This window comes from Mastomys coucha, unplaced genomic scaffold (genome assembly GCF_008632895.1).
Source record: "Mastomys coucha isolate ucsf_1 unplaced genomic scaffold, UCSF_Mcou_1 pScaffold1, whole genome shotgun sequence".
Classification (NCBI taxonomy): Eukaryota; Metazoa; Chordata; class Mammalia; order Rodentia; family Muridae; genus Mastomys; species Mastomys coucha.
Genome location: NW_022196891.1, coordinates 47,537,654 through 47,561,491, shown reverse-complemented (window position 1 = coordinate 47,561,491; position 23,838 = coordinate 47,537,654). Strand labels below are relative to the sequence as shown.

General features: G+C 39.3%; 1 protein-coding gene and 1 pseudogene across 3 annotated transcripts in view; one reads left to right on the top strand and one right to left on the bottom strand.

The window, feature by feature from the left end:
- Hmcn1 (hemicentin 1) overlaps positions 1–23,838 on the top strand; it is a 473,399-nt gene that overhangs the window by 198,776 nt on the left and 250,785 nt on the right. For all 3 annotated transcript variants that reach the window (XM_031384523.1, XM_031384530.1, XM_031384516.1), the window contains exons 7-11: positions 2,766–2,886; positions 3,932–4,195; positions 5,099–5,243; positions 8,653–8,774; positions 12,632–12,907. In XM_031384523.1, the coding sequence (XP_031240383.1) occupies positions 2,766–2,886; positions 3,932–4,195; positions 5,099–5,243; positions 8,653–8,774; positions 12,632–12,907 (928 nt within the window). The remainder of the gene's footprint in view (positions 1–2,765; positions 2,887–3,931; positions 4,196–5,098; positions 5,244–8,652; positions 8,775–12,631; positions 12,908–23,838) is intronic.
- Positions 17,753–19,280, bottom strand: LOC116100805 (annotated as a pseudogene).

Sequence of the window (23,838 nt, the reverse complement as noted above, 5' to 3'; positions counted from 1 at the left end):
GTTGTGGCTCGTGAATGTGTGCACACAGGAGAGCCCTCCAGTCATCCTCAGTTGTGGCTCGTGAATGTCTCTAAACAACTCTGCTTAGAGCATTAATTTAGTTTTGGGGTAATGGAACACTTTATCACAGGCTTTTTCTAGAAAATGTTCCAGATATTTTGGCCTTTTAATATCAAAGTATTAACTACATGAAAGGTTTTTATTTAAAAAGTGATTTGTTCACTTGAGCAGAGATAAATTTGAATGGATATAAATATATAAGTATACTAGTGTGAGTGTGCGTGTGTACGTGTATATGCGTGTGCGTGTGTGTACGTGTGTATTTGTGTGTGTGTGTTTAAATCGAATTTATCCTATGCTTAGAGAATATTTCTTTCCTTGCTGGCATTTTCTTTTCTTTTCTTTTCTTTTTTTCTTTTTGTTTTGGTTTGGTTTTTTTGAGACAGGGTTTCTCTGTGTAGCCCTGGCTGTCCTGGGACTCATTCTGTAGACCAGGCTGGCCTCGAACTCAGAAATCCACCTGTCTTCACCTCCCAAGTGATAGGATTAAAGGCATGTGCCATCACTACCTGGCTTCCTTGCTGGCATTTTCATCCAAAGAGGCATGCCCAATAGAATAACATGTAAAGTGAGCTAGTGTTATTATATGTTTATGGCTGACACGATTGTCTGTAATTTCAAAATATTCACAAGAAACTGATGAAAATAATCATATTCTTTAATTTGAAGAGAATGTCTCATTTAAGAGCAAATATTTGAAAAGAGATAGATATACATTTTAGTTCAGGATCACTACTCATTATCTTTGTGATCCCAGAGTAGTCCTTAACTTCATAAATAATAGCTGCTTAATACTGCTATGCCTGAGTTAGAAACTGCGGAACTCTTTAAAGGGTTGCTGACCCAGGAGTAATGAATTAGTTAAATAAGTACCTCTTAAGTATATATGTCAAATGTTATATTTTCATTTGAATGCACATATGTAATTGTTTTGTTTTGACTTTAGAGATGAGTAAATTTGCTATTTTATGAAAGATCACAGCTCTTCAAGAGGAGGGAATGGAATCTAGCTCTATCAATTACATTTTAATTCAATTAGTGCTACTAGGAATCCTCACTGGCTTAATATAAGGAGGTTCTGTTCTCATTAATATTCATGTGATTTGACAGACGGACCTATTTCATGCAGGTATTTTGAAACCCTGTTTGATGGGTGCTCCACTTGAATTTTTACCTCTAACATTCTTAGACACTTTAGCAGAAGTCAACAGTCTGTGCATCTAATGAGTAAAAAAGAAGGCATGTGTTTCAATTCTGCAGTGACATACTCTGTTACATCTATACCCTATGGGCCTACCCTGATATTATGGCATTATAGAATGCTGCAGCTGGCACTTGGTGGCTCATAGAAAGTCAACTATACACTTATCTTGCTTATTACATTGAATGTCTTCAAGTTGGCATCTAGAAATTAGCATGTTGTGTGTATTAATCTACATATTTGAAAATCTAAAAAAATACAGAGCTTCTTTCTTTCAGAGAAAGGTTTATCAACACCTCTGACTCTGCTAGCAAAAAGGATCATTAGAAATCAACCATAGCTACCACAAATTTGGAGAATAATATCTTCTATGCTTTAGAGTCCAAGGCTACCTAGAAATTGTTATCCTAAACTCCTGTCTGTGGAGTTGAGAAAGAGCATTGCCTATTGAGTGACATTTTGTGTGTAATGGATGTTCCATGTTAGTAACCTGAATGGACTTTAAATGCAGGCAGCTATTTAGTAAGCCAGAACACTTAGATTCAACAGACCCATATGCATTCCCCCTAGGTGGCTCAGAAGTACTGAGCTAAAGCAAGCCCTAGGAGGAACAACCCCCACTCCTGGAGCTCTCCAGGGTGCTTGCTTTAGTGCCTCCGGGCTCCCCTTTAGTTCTGCAATCTCTCTTGAAACTACCAGAAATCAGGACTGTAGTCCACCCTGCTCCTTAGTCCTGCCATCTCTCTCTCTCTCTCTCTCTCTCTCTCTCTCTCTCTCTCTCTCTTTCTCTTCCTTTCTTTTTTAAAGGAAAGCCTTTCTATTCACAATTCTAGGACAATGGTGTGTTTTTAGCATCACGTCATCTGTGACCTTGCCTTATCTGTCCTGGGCTCCAGCTGAGCAGTCTGGCATAGGTGTAGGTGTTGATGTAAGAGACCTTCAGAGTCTCCTTCAAGAGAAACTGAGCAGGAAGCAAATGCTAATTCTTAATAGATGATGTCATGCTGAGAAGAGAAGCCTAGACTTAGCCATTGAATCACTGCTATGTCTGCAGTTAGAAAGTCTTATGCATTTAGATAAAAAAGAAACAAATTAGGAAACATTTTCTGGAATTGCACTTGAGTGGACCTCATGCAGGGAAATTTTAGTTTTGTATTTCATCCATGTCTGTTGAACATCTACCATTTGACAACAGGGAACAAAGGAGAAGTGCAGAAATATATGGAGATTTTAGATTTACTTTAACCTCCACTCATTAGCAACTGAATATTTACCGTTGACCACCAGGTATGCAATATTACTGAATTATACTTTAGAGCACTCTACATGAGATATGCATTGCAAAAATTTGCATTACAGAATAGAGAATTATAACTAAATTCAGATGCAATACCTTGGTCAGGCCTATGACCCTGGTATGTCAGTTGTCAACACACTGTGGTTTGCCACACTAGTGGGGATTGCTGCAACCAGCACTGACTAGGGTTGTCATTATCCATTTTAGACCTCCAGCAGTGGAAGACATTCTGTTCGCATCACTGGTCTCAGCACTATTGATTTCCGAGCTGGCTTTTCTCGAAAGCCCACACTGGACTTCAAGAAAACAATGAGCAGACCCGTGCAAGGTTAGTATGCACATGGCTCATAAACTGGTGTAAGGGGACCGCTATGCCCAGCTGGTGTGACTCTGCAGGTCTATGGCATCTTAAACTGGTGTAAGGGGCACTGTGCCCAGCTGGTGTGACTGTGCAGGTCTGTGGCATCTTAAACTGGTGTAAGGGGCGCTGTGCCCAGCTGGTGTGACTGTGCAGGTCTATGGCATCTTAAACTGGTGTAAGGGACGCTGTGCCCAGCTCGTGTGACTGTGCAGGTCAATGGCATCCAATCATATTGAAAAGCATGGCATCCATCTTTCCTGAACTTGATTGTGATTGGGTCCTTGGGTCACTTTGTGTTTTGCAAAGTATAGCCCAAGATCAGCAATACCAGAATGACTCTGAAAGCAACAGAAGTTCAAAGGCCTTCTTAAAAATAAGACTCCTGGGCTCTGCCTAAATCTTTTAAATCAGAATCGCAGAAGGTGGGACCTAAGAGTACTGTAGTTGACTCTTAGACTTAACCACATTTAGAAACACACTTAGTGGATTTTTAAAGGTTAATATTTTATAAATTGCCTTGTTGAGATGAAGTACATGTATGTTGCTGAAATTTAAATGTGCTATGCATTATTTTATGTTCAAGATGCAACTGTTACTGATTTCTTAAAGTGTGTTCTTGTTCCTGTTTTATTCGCCCATTAAAGTTTATTAGTGCTGAAGACAAAGCCCCGCCATACTGCGACCTTTAGATTCTTTTCCATATCATTGCTAACTTATCTTTATTTGTGCAGTTATAGTAAGGAAAAAAAAAACATGAATCTTTAAAAATGTTTACATAATCAACTATCACATAATTCTAACTTGAAGAACATCAGAACAATTAAAATTCTGTACAAGGATTGCCTACGATATCTCAAGCTCTGTCTGTATGTAGGAAAAACTCTGCACCTAGACCATCAGGGTAGAGGGTGCATCCTTACAGTGTATATATGCTACTACAGTGCCGACATTTGATTAAACAGATGACCCCCACTGTGTGAGACTTGTACATGACAATGCCTTTCTCTTGTAGGAATACCGACGTATGTGCTACTGAACACTTCTGGAATCTCCAGTCCAGCTAGAGTAGACCGTCTTGAACTTCTGAGTATCTCAGGGGGCTCTCTTAAGACCATTCCCATTAAACACTACCCAGATCGGAAGCCTTATGGCATCTGGAATATTTCTGACTTCGTTCCACCAGCTGAAGCTTTCTTTCTCAAGGTGACAGGCTATGACAAAGATGACTACCTCTTCCAGAGAGTGTCAAGCGTCTCCTTTTCCAGCATTGTTCCAGGTAAGACAAATGTTTCACTCAACAGTGAAATATTGATAGCTTAAGGGGAATATCCCATAGGTAAAAGATGGACTATAATGTAATAGTTAATATTCCCATGGTACTACTCTGTCACCAGTTGATGAGCATATACATGCAGATAATTTGGTTTGTTTTTTTCCTGATATATCTTCTATTATAGGAAGATGTGGTTACAAGATAGGGATGGCTGGGGAGCATCAGGTCTCTGTTTATCTCTACCTGAGAGATTTTTAAAATGATCAATTCTGACTGAAACTTTAGACCCATAGCTCCAACCCTGCCCTATGAAGCCATAGAGAGATTGATTTCAAAGCTGGGCAGGAGCTAGAAGGTTATCTTTTATGTATGAGGTTGAGATTTGGAGATTCAAGAGCTATTGTTTAGTCACAGTACAATCACAAGCATAGAGCCAGCCTCAAGACTTCCTCATGTTAACATTCAAAAGAGTTGGCTTCACTCCCCTGTATTGAATGCGTGAAATGTGTTAGATTCTTTAAAAAATACTTCTCATTATTTATTTTAGGAAAAAGTTGCCCTATGTATTTAATTCTAAGATATGTGAATTCTTCTCATGTTTTTACATATTTGGAATAAGAATTTACTCTACAATTGATGATGTAATGCAACTCACTTGATTTGTTTTTCTTAGCTTGCTAGTGGATAAAAACAGTGTGCTTTTAAGAGCAACTGAGGTTTTAATTTGACAACTATCATAATGAGATCATATGGAAATGAATCTGCTTGGAATAATGGTAGTTCAGTAATTGAGATTAGTTGGAATTCTGATGGTTTGTCAGCATCACTCAAGTGTGAAGCTTGCAGGTAGATTTGTAGTAAGCATTTTCTATTGTGACTTTCTTACCTGTTTTCTTTTTTCCCTAGATGCTCCCAAAGTTACAATGCCCAAGAAAACGCCAGGGTACTACCTGCAGCCGGGCCAAATCCTCTGTTTGGTTGAGAGCCTTTTGCCCTTTACTTTGAGCTTCCTAAGAAATGGAATCGCCCTAGGAGTAGACCAGTATTTAAGGTGTGTAAATGTCACTCTCAGCAGTAGTTTAGAGCCATAAGCATGCAAATACAATTCTATACTCTATCTCTGATGGACCACTTCTTTTCTTTACCATTTGGAACACAGCACTGAGCTGCTCATGTAATGGGAGGAGACAGAAAAGAAGAGTAAACGCACTACGACAATAGAAATTCTAGGACAGATTCCATGTAATTTGGGGTTTACATCGTCTCTGTTTCATGTAATTAGAAGGTTCCAAGTCAAAAATTACAGAGTTATCAATTCAATATTAGGTAATAGATGCTGGAATGCACTTTGCAAAGAAGTCCCCTGAATCTTTAGCTTCATTTGAAATTGGACTAAAAATGTTTACAGCTCCTATTTTTATAAGTGTAGTGTAGTGAGTGAATCTAATTGGTGTTATGACAAAAATACAAATAATTAGAAGTATCATCACTTACTAGCTTATTAACATGTAGCTTTTCAGTTTCAAGTACTTAAATTTAAAACTGGATGAGAAGCCGGGTATGGCAGTGCACATCTTTAAATCCCAATACTTGGAAGGCCGAGGCAGATGGATCTCTGAATTTGAGTTCACCCTGCTCTACAGAATGAGTTGCAGGACAGCCAGGGCAACACAGAGAACCCTGTGTTAGCTAACCAAGCAAGCAACCAACCTAAACAACAACAAGCACAACCGAATGGGGTGAGAGGGATTTGAACCTGTAAAGCTGGTGAGTGAGGAGGTAGATTACATATCCTGAGAAATCTCACACACCAGTAAGTGGAGAGGACAGAAGACAAAGGGACTAGGTCGGAAAAGGAAGGCAAAAATGAGGCCACTGTGTGTGGATCCCAGTGAGCCAGAAGTGAAGGATGGGAGACAATGTTTAGGAGTTCACTGTGCGCAGAGAATAGGTTAGCATGGTTCACCAGGAGCATGTGTGGCTACAGCAGAGAAGTCAAGGGGAGGAGTTGGCTAGAAGGTACCAACTCTTTCTTCTAAAGTTGAGTGACATTTTATTGACAAATGCAAGTAACCTAATTGAAAAAGATTAGTTACATCTTAAGAAAACGCTAGAAGACTTATTTCTGGAAACTGTATTGCCTTTTGAGTTACCACAAAACCCAACTAGATTTGGGAGTCAAAAACCTCTAAGAATAATTTTAGCAGTCTTTCATACTGCGGATGCAATATTAACATTAAGCTCTATAAGACGTTAACTATTTGACAGTCTTAATTTATATAATCTCTTTATGGAGGTTCATTTTCAGCAATGCCTGTGGCTGGAAAGTTAATCATATCTAGAAAGTTTTCCATTCCCAAACAGCTGCCTGCTCCATACATAGTCCATCTTGATGATTTACTTAGCCGCCTGTTTTATAACCAGCCACAGAACAGAACAGGCTAGCAGACGATGAAGCCACATAACTGGACGATGAAATAAAATAACTCTGCTTCCTGTTTAAATAGCGACAGTTTTCAAAGACACTTGAGATTCTTTATAAACATTAACTCATTGATTCCGCACAATTCCTGGGAGGTAAGCCACAAAAATTCTTTTTCTCATGTTTCCAGTGCTGTGGCCCTGAGATGAGACAGGCCTTGCTGACATGTATTAAGCCATAAGCAATGAGAGACCGATAACTCTAATCCCAGTTTGCTCACATGTCTCTACCATAGATTCCCAGTAATATGAAACACGGGACTTAATCTTTGTTTTATGTCAACCACTTTGACCATCAGGGGATTCGAGAGAGAAGTCAGTTTGCACATCTTCTGGACAGGCTCTTTGCCCTGTTTAGAAGTCTCTGGAATCTTTTTCTTTATTGTGGTATTAGGATGCTTATGTCAACAGAGAAGGCTACAATAAAAAAAGATGGCTAAGTTAGACATATTGGCATGTGCCTTTAATCCCAGCACTTGAGAGACTGAGGCAGGAGGATTAGTAGTTTGAGCCTGGTTTGAGCTACATAGTAAGACCCTATCTCAAAACGTTTTATTTTTTCCTTCTCCTAGCAGTTCCTAAATAAGGGGGCTATAAGTCAAGCAGAGCTGTAGAGAGCATCCTTAAAACAATCAGTAAACTGATCATGCATCCCCAGACAAAGGATTTGTCACTCAACTTCTGTTTTTAAAAGGAACGACTTGAGACTAGATGAATTTTCATTTCCTGTTCAAAAATCTCCATGAACCCAAGGTTTGATAAGTCCTAATATATGTTCAGCTCTGAGACAGGCATTGCAAAGAACACCTGAGATGTACACATTCCAAACTATTACCTGGCTGTGACTGACAGTACCCCCCGGAGAAGGGCATTTGCACACTTGTGCTTAGTGCCCTGCTGTAGAGTGTTCAAGACACAGCCTGAGTGTCCAGGGCAGTGACAAGTTAAGGGATGCTGATTACTTCTGCAGCTAACAGATCAGGCCATTGGTACACAGTTCACATAGAATGGACAGGAAATACTAGCTGAGGTATCCCGAGCTACTATAGTACACACAACAATGCCTACTCAGGTACTCACTTTCCTGGTGATAGGAACCTATGCTTAACTTACTGTTCCAAACCCTGTCAGGGCTGAACATGGCATCTGAGCTCAGTAGGCTATTAATGATTGCTTTCTTGAGTTGTGTCTGGGTGAGGGGAGATGTGGAGTCTAAACTAAAACCAGAAGTCAGTGAGAGGTGCCTCAAACCTGGAAAAGTCTTTTTTACTTTTATTTTTTCAAAGATTATGACTAGTAATACATGAAAAAATAGAAAAATCTATAGTATTTATATTTCTGTATTTTTAAAAGAACAAGGCCCATTTTTGTACACTGTGAACTTTTTAAAGCAATAGTTAAACATCCATCATTTTAGACTGTTCCAGAAAATGAGAAGTTTGGTAGTGAATGAATATTTGTTAGATGATCAGATATATGAGTTTGTCTACAGAACGAATGTATTTTTTTCAATTTTCACATTGCTTATTATACATATAGGTTAAATCAGATATAACACACAGCTCCAGGTAATAAGAAGGTAAAGGAAGATATATGTTCTTTGCATTAGGAAGCAGGTGTCTTACCTTCACATTTGTTTGTGTTGAACATGCTTCTCACCTCTAATCTGGGGAGTGCAGAGGGAAGAAAGATGTCATCAAGTACGTTTTTATATAGCCAGAAGTAATAAAGCCTGAAAGATAAATTTGCATTCCCACAACTTTTTGTCTCTTGTATATTTTTGCTCAGAATAGAGAAGCATAGCTCTTTAAAATACAAAAGGTATATGACTTTAAGTTAAGGTTTAATCTGTGGTTTTCACAACCTACTTCCTTTGCATTGTTCATTGGAACACATCCTTCAAAGCAGACTGCTTATTATTACTTTTGTGTTTCTCTTGCTTGACACACACTAAAAGCTCTCCTATTTCTTGTCCTCAGAGAATCTGCCAGCGTGAGCTGGGATTTCCCAAAGGTGACGTTGTCTGATGAGGGCTTCTATGAGTGTGTCGCTGTGAGCAGTGCAGGGACCGGACGGGCACAGACATTTTTTGATGTATCAGGTAAGCCCTACCTGCCTATGAGTGTACCCAAGGAAGTGAGATGCTGGTAGGCTCTGAGTATGTACGGTTCTCCTTGAGATCATTTTGACTGTCTATCTACTTTACTACACTGTAAACACAGACGTCGGCCTCCCCACCCCAGCCTTTATGTCTTTCCCTGTGCCAGTCTCCCCCTCCCCTTTTAAAAAATTATTCTAATTTTTCTGTCCTGGCCCTCTTTCTCCAGGGCTTTCCCTACACTGGTCTTCCCCTGCCCATGCTCCTCCTCATGCCCTCTTCTACCCAGTTCCTCTGCCACTCTTTAAGTTCTTCCCTAACTCTAAAAGGACAATAATAATAAAACAATGTCTATCCTATGGATGACTGAGCAACATTTGTGATACATGCACAGTGCTTCAAAGGCAACTTGGAATGTAGAAGTGCTTGATAGGTAATTATTACTATTTGACCATCTAGGACTTTATTTTCACTATGGGAGTTGGATATCTATATGCATGTGCCAGCAGAGAAAGCCATGGGCATCGCATCCCTGGGAGGTGGAGTTACAGGCAGTTGTGAGCTACTCAATGTGGGTACATACTCCTAACCACTTTCCAGTCTATTGATATTGTAACAACCATAGTTTATTTGGGTTTCTAGTTCCAGAGGTTCATGGTTGGGAGGCCTCAGGTGACATGTATAGTGGCAGAGCAGGAAGCTCACATCTTGAACTAGAAAGCATACAGCTGAGGGCAAACTTGAAATGGCATGGGTCTTTTAACTCTCAGAACCCCTCTCCAGGGACATACTTCCTCCAATGGGGCCAGACCTCCTAACCCTCCCACAACAGGATGACCAACTGTGGACCAAGGGTGCCTGTAGGGCACACTCTCGTTCAAACCACTTCAGTAACTATCTAACATTTCCCGTAGAGAAAACATGGTTTAAAGAACTGGTCTAGGCCGAGGATAACAAAAGGGGGAGACTTTTTCTTTTCTTTCACATATGACAATCACAGTAGTTTTATGAGTAGATTCTGATCTCCAAATTGAAGACCATGATGAATCTAAAAATTGTCTCAGAACACAGAGCCTTACTGGACAGACTATAGTGTAGAGAGATCTGATGCCTGTTATTTTGCATTCAGACAGTAAATTTCTGTGAGTAGGTGGAGGCAGAGTACATTAACATTTTATAGGGTGAGGTATGCTCATAAAAATATTGTCCTTTAGTTTCTCAGAATAATTAGGGGAAGGAGGCTGTGACATGCATTCAAAGATCAGGTTCAAATCACCTACTCAGTATACAGCTAAATTTCTGGATACTTTTTATATACTGGGGAGTGAACCCAAGCTCTCACATAGGCAAGTACTAAGCAGTTACTCTGCCCCTGCGCTAAATCCACAGCCCAGAAACTTCATTTTAACTGAATTACTCTATGCCTGCCTTACGCTGTTCTGTTCTTGACAGTATCCCGGCATCCTAGGCTGACCTTCTCATGTCATGGCTGCTGAAGCTCAACAGTGCCTGTATTTCCTTCAGTGTGCATTTTCTCGAGATAATTTAAGACAAAAGCAATGTTTTAATTAGATGATGGTTTTGAATCCTAGGATTTGTTGTGTCCAAGAAACAACTTGGAAAGAGAAGCATGTAAATCAGGCAGGCGTGCTCTTTCAGTGAAACTATTTGTATTCTCTTCTTCTTAGGAAAATAAAAATTGTCTTCTGAAATAAGTTAAGCGAGTTGACATACATCACAAACTATTTATTTTTTAATCTCCAGAAATTATGAAAAGCCCTGGAATTGTGTCAACATTCCTCGGCTTCTGGGAAAGCAAACACTTGAGCACTTGAGTGTCCTTCCCGGCAATGTTAATTAGGAGAAAGGACAGGAGGTAGAGCGGCTTCAGCAAGTTCTTTCAGGCGTCTTGTTAAGTAACTGGGAGATGCTAGTAAGAACACAAGAACTGACTTACAAGGTCGGGTAGTGCCAGTAGCTTTCTCTCTCCTCTGTTGCACATGCTCTATCGGTATTCCTCTGTGCCAGCTGACAGTGGCATAACTGGGGAGTTGGCTCTTTTCCAATCTGGTTTCCAGGAATTCTTTCCTTTAGTCAGTCATGAAAGAAGTCAGAAAGCATCAATGTTATAGCAATGGATTTCAGAGCAGGCATAGCAGACAAGGGCTCCTTGGGATTTGAAAGAGTGGGCATTTCTGCCATTCCAATTTTAGTATATGTACTGCCCAAGCAAGCTCAAGTGGGGCATTTCTTTCAAGGGTAGCTGTTTGCTTAGCACAGTAGCCATTAACCTTTACCTACTTCTCAATTTCCCTTTGCCCAGGGTAAGGTGCCAGCTCAGCCACCATAATGTCATTGTATATCCAAAGCTTGGGATCAAGTGCTGATTTACTACCTAGCCGGGTCTCATATTTTTATTAAGTATTAGTAAGTGAGTATTGCAGAATAGTGATATTCTTGTATCACAATAGTTGTTATTATAAAGTCAAAGAGCATCTGATAGACACCTGAAGAAAAGCTAAACTTCTACCAGCATGTTTCATCATCTTTTTTTAACCACTGTTGTCATTGACACGTTCAAAAATTTCAGGTTCTTTTGTAGTGTTGATTGTTCATTGTGTTAAACAGAAGATGGGTTTTTAAATTTTCTTCTTTAATGCAAAGTGGGTATTAGAAAGCATTCATCAATTATAAATAGATCTGGCAATGACTAAAACCACATAAATGTCCAGAACATTCTTTTCCAGTGATATTTGGAGGTTAAGCTTAATAGTACTACAGTTATATTAACTTTCTGTATTGAAATTTTATTAGTACAAAACCATACACATACCAAAATTCTGAGTTTAAATAAAATCCTAAACATTGATCCTGTCAAGGCTTGCCAATGAAAAGAAATATTTATTAGAAACATTTTTTATTTGTATGTTTTGCTGTGAGGTTTCTCTGTGAACCATATTACATGTTTAGGACCCCTGGATTTCTGACTAGGGTATCAGATACCGTGGAACTGGAGTTATAAATGTTTTTGAACCATTATGTTTGGGTGTCAGGAACCAAATCCAAATCCTTTGTAATAGCAACAAGTATTCTTCATATTGAACCCTCTCTCTGGCCCCAGTAAAAGAAAAATCTTAATTTAAGACGATACTGTATGCTTTTGAACCAGTGGTTCCTAAACTTCCCAATGTTACAATCCTTTAGTACAGTTCTGTATGTTGTGGTGAGCACCAACCACTAAATTATTTTGTTGCTAGTTCATAACTATAATTTTGCTACTATTAATATTGTAATATAAATATATTTGGAGATAGACTGTTACCAAAGGCATCACAACCCACAGTTTGAGAACTGCTGTTTTAGAACAAGGGGAGGACTTGGAAACAACCTGATAACATATCACTTAGAGCCATACCTATCACTGTCATCTGCTGGATGCTGTCTTCTTTATTTTTTTTTTTTGATGCCATGTTCTTTAAAACACTCAGTATCTATCTTTTCATTTAAACAACCAATAAATGCTTCTTTCATCAAAACAAATGAAAAACCTTCTTCACTCCAAAATTCTAAATCCTTCCAGTCATATCCTTTTGCCAAGTCAATTTGACTCTCATGTGTATAACCTAGAGATCTCAATTTGGTATGGACAAGTACATTGCCTTCTTAAGGTTCATGCAACTAGATGATAATTTGGGGGGTCTCATTGGCATAGGCATTAGACAATACTTTTTGTTATATATGGAAACATCCTGACAGATATTTCAATGCACATTTATAGATGCAGAGATTTTTAAGCCACATGTGTAAGCAAGCAAAGTCAATTGTAGGTTTATTGATTTGAGTCTTCTGATTTTGCACAGAGCCTCCTCCAATCATCCAAGTGCCTAATAATGTAACAGTCACTCCTGGAGAAAGAGCAGTTTTACCGTGTCTTGTCATCAGTGCGGTGGATTATAATCTAACCTGGCAGAGGAGTGGCAGAGATGTCCGTCTAGCAGACTCAGCAAGAATCAGGACCTTGGCCAACCTCTCACTGGAACTGAGGAGTGTGAAAATTGGTGATGCTGGGGAGTACCGTTGCGTGGTTTCCAGTGAAGGGGGATCAGCAGCAGCCTCTGTTTTCCTCATAGTCCAAGGTACAGTGCTTCTAGCAACTTCTGCCCAATGGTGTTCTACCTTCCTTCTTCCATGTCTCTCCTTACACGTGTGCTGTGTCAGAGTGACAGCATCTATGGAAACAGTTGTCTTTGGGTGAAAGAATGCTTGGGATATTCAGTTGTTTAACAGTGACTAAACTGGAAACTGAAGGAGCTCCAAAGACGTGGCTTTACTGCAATCATAACTGGACCTGGTAGATGCAGATGTTTATCTTAAGACAATATATAAATTGTCCTGGATGTTTTGATGTTTTCAAGTTCTCTAGTCTTCCATGTGGATATCAGACAAGGTCAGATATGCTCAGGGTGGGGTGGTCCTAGACATTCCTCAAGTGGATTTCAGTACAATTTTAATTGTTTTCATAATTGCCTCCAAGGGTTTGATCTTCACTTAAATGTTATATCTGCACGTATATGACTAATTTAAATTTTTACTTTTAAAATAAATTTAATAAATTTTATTAAGATTTTTTTTTGTTTTTTACTTTTTTTCTTGAAGTGACCCAAGTGGTAGTAATCATTAGTTGAGCCTATCTCTATTCATTTTATTTAGGATTTTTAAAATTTATTCATCTCTCACACATTCTGGCCCCAGCTTTGCCTCCCTCCAGTCCTTCTATTCTCCCCTACCTCCCTTCTCCTCCATATCTACCTGCCAGAGATGTCCTGCCAGAAAAGAGCAGGTCTCTCAGAGACATCCACCAAGGACAGCTGGATACGGAAGCCAAGTAGGTGGGAAGGGTCTTAAGAGCAAGCTAACGTGTCAGAGACACCCCCACCCCACTGTTCAGAGGCCCACAAAACACCAGGCTAACAGCAACTAGAGATATATGCAGAGGACCTTGTGTAGATCCAAATTCTGGTAGAGTTCAAACAAGTGAGTTTTAATTGAACATACATATATACATATATATCCTTATGCTTTGTTCCTGTTCACCCCACAGGTCTCTCTCTGTCCCCTTTCTTCCTTTTGCCATTCTTTCTATTCTAAATAGATTTCTTCCCCTTTCATGAATATGTGTTCCAGTACCTTTTCCCTCTACCTCCTCCCTTTTGATCTCTTTCTCCCCTTTCATATGGTATCTCTCTCTCTCTCTCTCTCTCTCTCTCTCTCTCTCTCTCTCTCTATATATATATATATATATATATATATATATATATATATATATATATATGTATGTATTGGACAAACGGTCAGTGTCAGGATTGTCCTCCCTTTAGAACCAAGCCTTCTTTGCTGGCCTGAGACTTCTGCTCACCACTCTCTGCTTCACACTGTCTGGGCTGGTCATGCTCTGCCACCATCAAAGCTTCTCCAGTTTCTACCTCTTGGGGTGGCCAATGGAGGAAATCTTCCAAGAGCATTATGAGTGGAGAAAGCTACCCCAACATGGAGAACAGTACATGTGAACCAGTCCTTAGCATGTCTCACCCTACTGGAGAGACGAGGCTGTAGACAACAAGCAGTCTCCTAGAGCCTTGGAGGTTTTGAATGCTGCATGAGTGAATGACGACAAGTGGCTTCAGAGGTCAGTCCAGCTGCTAGCCTCTGTCCCAGAGCCCTCACACCCTAGTCATTCTTAGTTGTTCTGGTCTCCAGTGAGGTAGGACTAACTTTCTCTGCATGTACTTCCCTGTGTGTGCTAAGTTCCGTGTCATCTACATTTTAATCCTGTCAATGGCCTACCTTCACACCCTCTGTCACTGGTTCTGGGGTCTGTAACATGTTGAATTAAGGCATCCTGACTTGTGACTGTTCCTCGTTCTCAGGCCCCCAACATAGATCAGTGGTCCACTGCCCTTTAAACTGTCTAGGCTCTGTTGAGCTACTTCTCTGGAAAAGCACTATTTCAACAAGACCTACAACTGGCTTTGAGCACTGAGTTGTAGGCTTGGATTGTGACTAGGACAGTGTTTATGGTTTTTCCTGGGAAAGCATGAACTAATGTGTGCTCATCCTGAATACAGCACTACTGAGGAAGGACTCTGCTTTGCTTCTGTACCCCCATGGGCGCCATGTGCTTGGACCTGTGTCCAAACTGACTTTCTTCTCTGTGCTTGACTCTTCTGGGTCCCTGCATGTTCCAGCCATCCTTTTTGCTTTTGTGGATTTCCAGAGCTCTACATTTCTTTCTCTTTGGAGGATAGAATTACATTTTCTTTTCTTGACATTCCGTCACTGGGTTACACGGAAGCGGCTTCTGAGTCGGCTGTCTTACCAAGAACTCTGCTAGTCCATATATTGTATGAATGCATATGTATGCAGTGGCACATGTGTGTGTGGGTCTATGAGTGCATGCATTTGTGCATGCATGTATAGGCCAACTTAACCTTGGATTTCATTATGTTCTTGCTACCAGCATTGATTGACTGATTGATTGATGATTGATTGAAGCTAGCCAGGGTCGCTCAGTAGCCTGGAACTCATCAAGTTCCACTGGCTGCCCAGGAGCCACAGTTATCTTCCTTTCTCCACTTTGCCAATGTTGCCATTATAAGCCCAGTCCACCAGGCCTGACTTTTTAAGATTGACTCTAGAGACCAAGCTCCGCTCCTCAGAGTTATAAAATAATCACTCTGCTGAATGAACTATCTCCTGGACCTCTACTAATATATTTTAAATACAGCTTATGATAATTATAATATTTGTCAAATTTTGTTACAGCTTATTCAAATGTGATTTTAATGTTATTTTTCACTCATATCTACAAAACTGAAAATATACATACAGACACTCAACTGAAAGCAAAGTCAGTTTAGTTAGTTATCTAGACAGTTTAGATAACTGAAAATAGGTATGTTAGCAATGGAGTATAACAACTACCCTGTTGTTTTTGAGAGCCGTCCATAAGAAGACCACAAGCTGCTTCAACATTTCTCTCTGAGTAGGATTAGTGGCATCTAAGTCCCTCAGACTGGTTAAAAGTCTTAATGTAGTGAGCAAATTCCTCTTGGCACCTTTTCACCACTAAGTTGAAAGATTTGGTTGCTGCCTGCATAGAATATTTAATCCAGATCTTTGATGTGGGAGACTGATGGCACTAGAATGGGGTCTGGCTACTTGGTAATAGTATTAGGAACAATGTAATCACATTGCTAAAGTAAATTCCCAAGGCAGTTTTCTAGAGATCATATGTTAGAGAATATCTATTTCAAGACTTACTTATTGTATTGTTAAAGACAGAAAACCGAAACTGCAGTGAGATTATAAAAGATACCCTCTCTACATCTAATTTTGGTTTTCTTCATGGTCCTTGAGGTATCTTCTACAATAGGCATGCCTATTGTTAGTGAATCTGGTAAAGTCTCCAGAGAGAAGTAACTTTTGAAGAGGGTTCAATGAATTTTCACACAGAGATGACTGGCAGACCATCAGAATCCATTCATTTAGCACTTGGGTAACTAGAGCTCTGGAGTCATCCCAGTATACTGATGGTTTGGGGTAAAGTAAATGTTAATGAGTTTCTTGATGTTAATATTGGTTCTCTATTTGAAATTTTTCAGAATGGAGTTGTAAAATAAAGCCAAAACACTTGTTGAGAAAGAAGCTAAGAAATATACCATTTATAAGAACTTCAAAAATATGTAGAAATATATTTAGCCAAAAACTGAAAGGTCTTCAAAATAAAAATAAGAAAGCAGTGATAAAAGAAATTACTTATAAAGCACAGGAAAAAAAAGGGGAGATATCACATGTTTGCCAATTAGCAGAATTAATATTGTGCACGTGATTATCTGACTCAATGCATTTTTCATCAAAATACTAATTATTTCCTTCATAGAAATAGAAAAAGAAATCTTAATTCACATGTAACCACCAAAGGTCCAGAATATCCAAAGTGATTCTGATTCAAAAACAAATCCCAGAAAAACAAAGGCTTGAGTTAATACAGTATTTGGCTACAAAACATACTACAGGGATTTAGTTACTAAAACAGCAGAGTCTGGCATAAAAATAGATACAAAGACCAATGGCATAAGAGCTAAGACATGTAAGTATTTTTAAACCACCAGTAGATGTTTGAGAAAGGCTGTAAGGACATGCCTCTGGATAGAGACGGTCTCTTCAGTGAATGGTGCTGGCAAAAGTGTGCAGAAGAATGACGATAGTTCTCTTCTTCTCACTATGTTCAGAAACCAACTCAAAATCAGTCGAAGACCTAAATATTAAAACGATGTATGAATTGTTACAAAAACGAGAAATACTTCAAGACATTGGAATATGCAATGTTTATAGATAGGGTCACAAAGACATAGATAATAAAGGTAAAAATACAAAAAGGGACTACGTCAAACTGAGACACTATAAGAGAACTAAAACTCAAAGATAATATACAGAATATTGTTTAAGCAACTCATATGACAAGGGACTGTTGTCCAGAATATATAAGAAATTAAAAATAATAATACCAAAGAGAATAACAAACAAAACATCCTACCAAACAAACAAAAAGCCCAAACAACACCAACAACAAACAGAAACAGATACCCTGCTCCCGGAACATCTAATGTAACTAGAAAGATGTTAAGTAGTAAATAGATGTTTCTTTCTTTTTTTTTTTTAACATTATAGCATGAAGCCAATTTTCCTCACAAAGAATCTGTAAGATTTAACACCTTATGATTTTTGAGCGCAATCAAGAAAGTGCTATGGATTAGGAAATAACTCACAATTCTAGACAAGCATCAAAGCTCAAAGAACTGACTTTTGACTTAACAAATTTTGAAAATATACTTTAAGAAATGCTCTCTAGCTGCTGTTCATACAGTTGTACGCTTTCTTAAGACAAGTTCAAGGGTCACAATGCTCTATGCTTCCAAGAAACTCCACATATGGGCAGCCCTTAGTCATCGTCTTTCTCAATGTAAGTCTTTGCGTTTATCCTTGCCATTTGCCAAGCCAAATACCTGTCTGTAGCTGACATCACGGTTTCCTTATTGCTCCGCTTTGCAAATTTGCTCACGGCCTCAGGGGGCCTCTCTTGGTCACTGCCCTTCTCAGGTTTTTCCTCTGCCAGGCTGTGTTTTGTTGCTACTGATGCTTCAGAACAAGAGGGCTTGCCTTGTTCCCCTTTGTCCTTTGCCGTGTTTCTCGCTTTGCTGGATCTTTCCTGGTCAAGAAGGTCGTCCTTTGGTCTAGACTGTGGGCTGCTTTCCCTTCTGTCTCAATGTCTTTCTGAAGACTGTCCATGTCCTCCTGGCTTCTCCCTCTCTCTGTGCTTACCACTGTCTTCACACCTTTCCCCTCTTGCTTTCGTGTGCTCTTCTTTTTCTTTGCTTTTCTTTTCTTTCTCACTGTATCGTTTGTGATCATTCTGTTGTCTGTCTCTTTCTTGTTCCCTTGAGGAATATTTCTCCCTCTTCCATTCTCTGTGCTGTCTTTCTCCCTGTTCTCGTCCCTTCAGTTTATTTTCTTGCTCATGCCTCTTCCTGTAGTGATCTTTATGACTGGCCTCTCTGTGCCTATGAGAACTCTTTTCTTCCCGGTGGTTGCGGTCCTTGTGCCAGCTCTCTTGGTCTCTGGACTGCCTGTCCTGGTGCTGACCTCCCTTTCGCTCATGTGCTCTTGACTGGGAACCTCTTGAGTGGTGCGTGGTAGCAAGCCCCCTTTCCTCACTAGATGATCGTGAGTGGGCGTGGTTCTTGTGATGCGTAGGGTATTTCAAGGAGGCGCCGGTATCTTCTTCCCCTCTGGACTTTACCTTATGGTCTCCCCTTTCACCGTCCTCACTGCTCTTATCATCAAAATCACTGTCAGCATCTGGGTTTTCTTCCATTTCCTCTACACCACTTTGCAGAATGCAGTTCTGTTGTGGTAGTCTGTTCTCTGAATTTGTTTCATCAGGGTAACCTCCGAGCTTCTCTTCCTTTATTACAGTCCCGGCTTCACGAAAGCTGGATTTAGGAACTGCCTCCTCACCAACTGCTTCATTTAATAGATGCCAATAAAATCCACTGAGATCTTTCTGCTTGGTCACATCCAAACGTGCTTCCAGGGCAGCTGCCCTCTTTTCTCTTTCCTCCTCTTCAGCTCTCTCTTCAAGTTTTTTTTTTTATAAGCAGATGTCACAAATGCCTCTTTATCATCAAATTCTCCCTTTTCCATCTCTCGTTCTCTCTGTATTTTCTTTTCCATTCTCTTTTCCTGTTCCCTTTTCCTGATCTCGACTGCTTTTAGTAAGTTGTGAATATATTTGGACGTTTGATCTTTGCCCAAAAGCAGTTTGGGGTTACTTTCTTCCTTTTTTCTCTGCATTTCATCATAAATGCTGTCATGCTCATACACAGTGGAGTCTTCTGCAAGAACTTTCTGAATCTCCAGCTTGGTCTGTTCCATGGCCTGCTTCTTAGCAGCTTCCCCCTGAAGGCTTTCACTCACAGAAGTTTCCACATGGCTGTTGATCACCAGAGGAAGTCAGGACTGGAACTCAAGCAGGTCAGGAAGCAGGAGCTGATGCAGAGGCCATGGAGAGATGTTCAAATAGATGTTTCATAGAAGAATAAACGCAAATGATCACCAAGCAGCATGTAAAGAAATACTGAAGTTCATTAATTACCAGGAGATGCAAATCAACACTAGAGTAACATAACATCTCAATATGGTTGAAACAGTTCTCAGCAACTAGATAAAATTTTACAAGTTTTTATCAGGATGAGGACAAAAGAGATCTCTCAGGGACTGTTGGTGGAAATGTAAATTAGTATGACCATCTGAAAAACAATAAATATTGAGATTTCTTCAAAATTAAAAGTAGAATGCTGTGTGGCCCAGTAATTCCACTAATGAATATATATTCCATGGAAATAATATTATTACTTCATAAAGAGACTCCGTGTTTACTACACAGTTATTCACAACAGCTAAAATATGGGATCAACCAAGATGTCCTGCAAGGGATGAACTGGATAAGGAACATGTGTCATTTAGACACACAATGGGCTATCATTCAGCCATCAAAAGAGTGAAACCCATTATTTATAGCAACCTGATAGAACTAGAAGTCACTATGAGTCAAGCATAGGAAGAATATTTGCACTCACTTATAACACCAAGTCACTTTCATAATTAGCCAAATTTAACAGTGCTAATTAGGAGATGGGAAGAGGAGTGTTATGTGTGAGCATGGGAATCAAAAATGAGGTTTAATAGCGACTACCAAAACATAGTAAGCCTGGTAGGTAGAATTGCTTCTGTCTTTTCAGTATAGTAAGATATCTGTCCATTGAAATAATTTATGATGCATTTCAAAAAAAATTATGAGTATGAAACTCCCAATATAGAAAATGATTAATGTTTGAAGAGATTGAAGTGCTTCTTATACTTATTTGACTCTTATATGTCGTGTATATGCATCAAATTGCCATAATGTACCTCCTACAGAGGAATAAATATTTAAGTTTTAATTTAAAAGGAAGATGGCCAGGTGTCATGGCACATTCCTTTAATCCCAACACTTAGGAGGGAGAGGTAGGTAGTAGACCTCTGTGAGTGTGAGGCCAGCCTGGTCTATTTAGTGAGTTATATGAGAACCATGGCTTTATAGAAAGACCCTGTTTCAAAAAGCAAATAGTCAAAAAAAAAAAGAATATAAAAAGATAAAATAATATAGTGGAAAACATGACTTAGAAGCACTAACAGTACATAAAAATAAAATTAGGGATATAGTGGGTGAAGTTGAAAAATTTAAGAGCAGCGAGATATTTAGTACTTGAATGACAATACTTTCTTAAGATGGAAATTCTAACATTTACATTTGTTGAAGAAACATCATCAGCTAAGGAAACAGTGAAAGGTGTTGAAGAAAACTGTCCTGTTGCAAGCTGAGCCCAGAATGAGCAATTCAAAGGAGGCAATGAAGTAAGAGCTTTGTTTAGACACATCCTGGCTGAAGTGTGCTAGCAATGGGAAGCAAAACCCCACAAACATGCACACTATGCCAATACATTGTGATGGGAAGGAAGGATCAAAAGCATTCTGACACCAGGCTTATCAAACATGTTACGGGCTGGAAGATAATGGCAGTGTGTATTTTTCATATGCATGTCCATTAGGGTCAGAACACTCTCATTAAGTTTAGGAGGAATTACTTTTCATCTTGATGGGAAGTAGAAAACAAGTGAGACTGGATACTGCATTTCCAGGTCCCCTAGCAGGCTGCATAGGCAGGTTCATATGTCCCAGAGGGGATGCCGACCCTTGCTTTTATTCTAAGCAGCATCAAGGAATGCAAAACTCAGGGATCTCAGAACCCAACATCCCAGTGGCTCTTTATCATCAATCTAAGTGTTGGCTGGCTAAGTTTCTTTATCTTTCTTGTTTTCTACTTATTATCAAAAGTTTTGACCTTTAAAAAAACAATAAATAAGAAAATTCTTTGTAACAAATTCCTTTAAAGTTAGCTTGGGAAGTTTTCTGCTGTCTGAAGCTAAGAATTGCAAATGGCTCAATAATGGGAAAGATGTATGTGCTTTGGGAAGGAAATCACAGAATCCAAGAATTTATGTTCTACTTAATTTGCCTATCTTATAAATGGCCAGTATGAAAATGTTTCAGAGTCGAGGAAAAATACCAACCCCAATGCCTTCTTAAAGTAATTTACTCAAAATGACAGTTGAATACCCAAAATATTTTTTAAAGAAAGATAAATATGGCATATGAGACATAAGGACTACCGACTTTCTCTCAGTAACACACCCTGGGCTCACTACCAACACATCAGAGAGGCTTTAGGAGGTGTCTTAGCTGGGGTTACTATTGCTATGAACAAGCTGCATGACCGAAACCAATGTGGGGAGGAAATGGTTCACCCAGCTTACACTTCCACGTCAGTGTTTATCACTGAGCGAAGGAAGTGCAGGAACCCAAACAGGGCAGGAAGCTAGAGGCAGGAGCTGATGCACAGGCCATGGAGGAGTGCAGGCAGGAAGCTAGAGGCAGGAGCTGATGCACAGGCCATGGAGGAGTGCAGGCAGAAAGCTAGAGGCAGGAGCTGATGCACAGGCCATGGAGGAATGCAGGCAGGAAGCTAGAGGCAGGAGCTGATGCACAGGCCATGGAGGAGTGCTGCTTACTGTGTTTTTATATGTGTCAATGAGAGTATAAAATATAAAATGAGGATTTAGTGCTGGTTTCTTAATAACAAGTTTAGGTTTAAGCAGCTTGCCTTTTGAAAGTAACTTTTCCTAAACTTTATTTGTAGGCAGACAACAGTTTGCTCTGATTTAGAGAAATGAAAAAAAAATTTGTAACTATGTCCTGAGCTGTAAAAGGTTTTCTGAGGTGTAGATAATTGAGACAGTGTCCATTTGGGCTGTAAAATCATTGCTTTTGAGAACATGAATATGTTAATGTGGAATAGCTTGATGTAAATATAAAATAAGGTCAAGCACGGAGTATCTTTCTATGGTGCTCCTTCTGACTGACTAATGTTTTCCATATCCTTTGGTTTTTATTTCTCTTTTCATTTTGAAGTTGTCATATTTAAACAAAGCAAAATATTATGTCTGAGTTTTCTCTCTGCTCTGTAATCAATGAACACATTTCAAATTATTTCAAGTTACATCTTTCAAATAATTTGTGCATGTTATTCCTTTGCTTCTGGGTGTTAATACATGCTCTGTATTACTTGTATTTCTCTGTGGGTTTTTTGTTTGTTTGTTTATATATTTGTTTTGACAGTCAATCTCTAGGATGCTCAGATTATAGGAGTCTGTAAGCGTGCCCAGCTTTGCTGCTGTCTTCCTATGTTGGAATAATGGACACTCTTCCTCTTTGACTTTTCTTTCATCTTGGTTAAAACATAGGCACTACTCGAAGGGAATGTCATAAGACACCCTTGAATTCAAATTTGGGTAGAACTTACTTTAATTAATAAACATTTTCTATCAGAAAGCTGTTACACTGATAACTCTGGCTAATATAAAATTTAGTATCTAGAATAGCAGCTGTCTTAGTTAGGTTTCTAAAGTTGTGATATAATACAATGAACAAGGCAACTTATAAAAGAAAACATTTAATTGGGCTTATGAGTTGAGAGGTTCAAATCCATGATGGAGGAGCAGATGGCTGTATCAGGAACCACGGAGAGCTCACATCTTGTTTTTTTTTTTAATTAATTTTTATTATACGGTATATTTTATCATATCATTTCCTCTTCCCAACTACTCTCAGATCCTCCCATCCTCTCTACTCACCCAACTTCATTTTCTTTTGCTATGCCAACCACCTTCTTAAAACAAGAAAAAGCAAACACACACACAAGTGCCAAAACACACACACACACACACACACACACACGCACGAATCATTGAGTCCATTTTATGTTGGCTAGTTTTTTTAAGGTGTGAGTTCTGCTCTGGAGTGTGGGTAACATATCCAGTGATACTCCATTAGAGAAAATGGGTTTTTCTTTTCCCAAAGCAATCATTTACAAATAGTTTCTTGCTTAGGTGTGGGATGTTCTATGTTCAGCTTCCTTTCTCGGTACTGGGATTTTGTTCGGTTTAAATCTGTGCAGGTCTTGTGCATGCTATCATAGTGTAGATGCTATCAAATCTTGATCATGAGCAAGAAGCAGAGAGAGAGAGAGAGAGAGAGAGAGAGAGAGAGAGAGAGAGAGAGAGAGAGAGAGAGAGAGAGAGAGAGAGAGACCATTTTTAGGTCCTGAATGGTTTTACTCAATTCCTTCACCTGTTTGTGTTTTTCTGCAATTCCTTAAGGGATTTTTGAGTTTGCTCTTTAAGTGCTTCTACTTGTTTACTTGTGATCTCCTGTAATTCTTTATGGGATTTCTTTGTTTCCTCTGTAAGGGCTTGTACCTCTTTACCTGTGTTCTCCTCTACTTCTTTAAGGGAGTTATTCATGTCCTTCTTAAGTTCCTCTATCAGTATTGTGAGATATGATTTTAGAT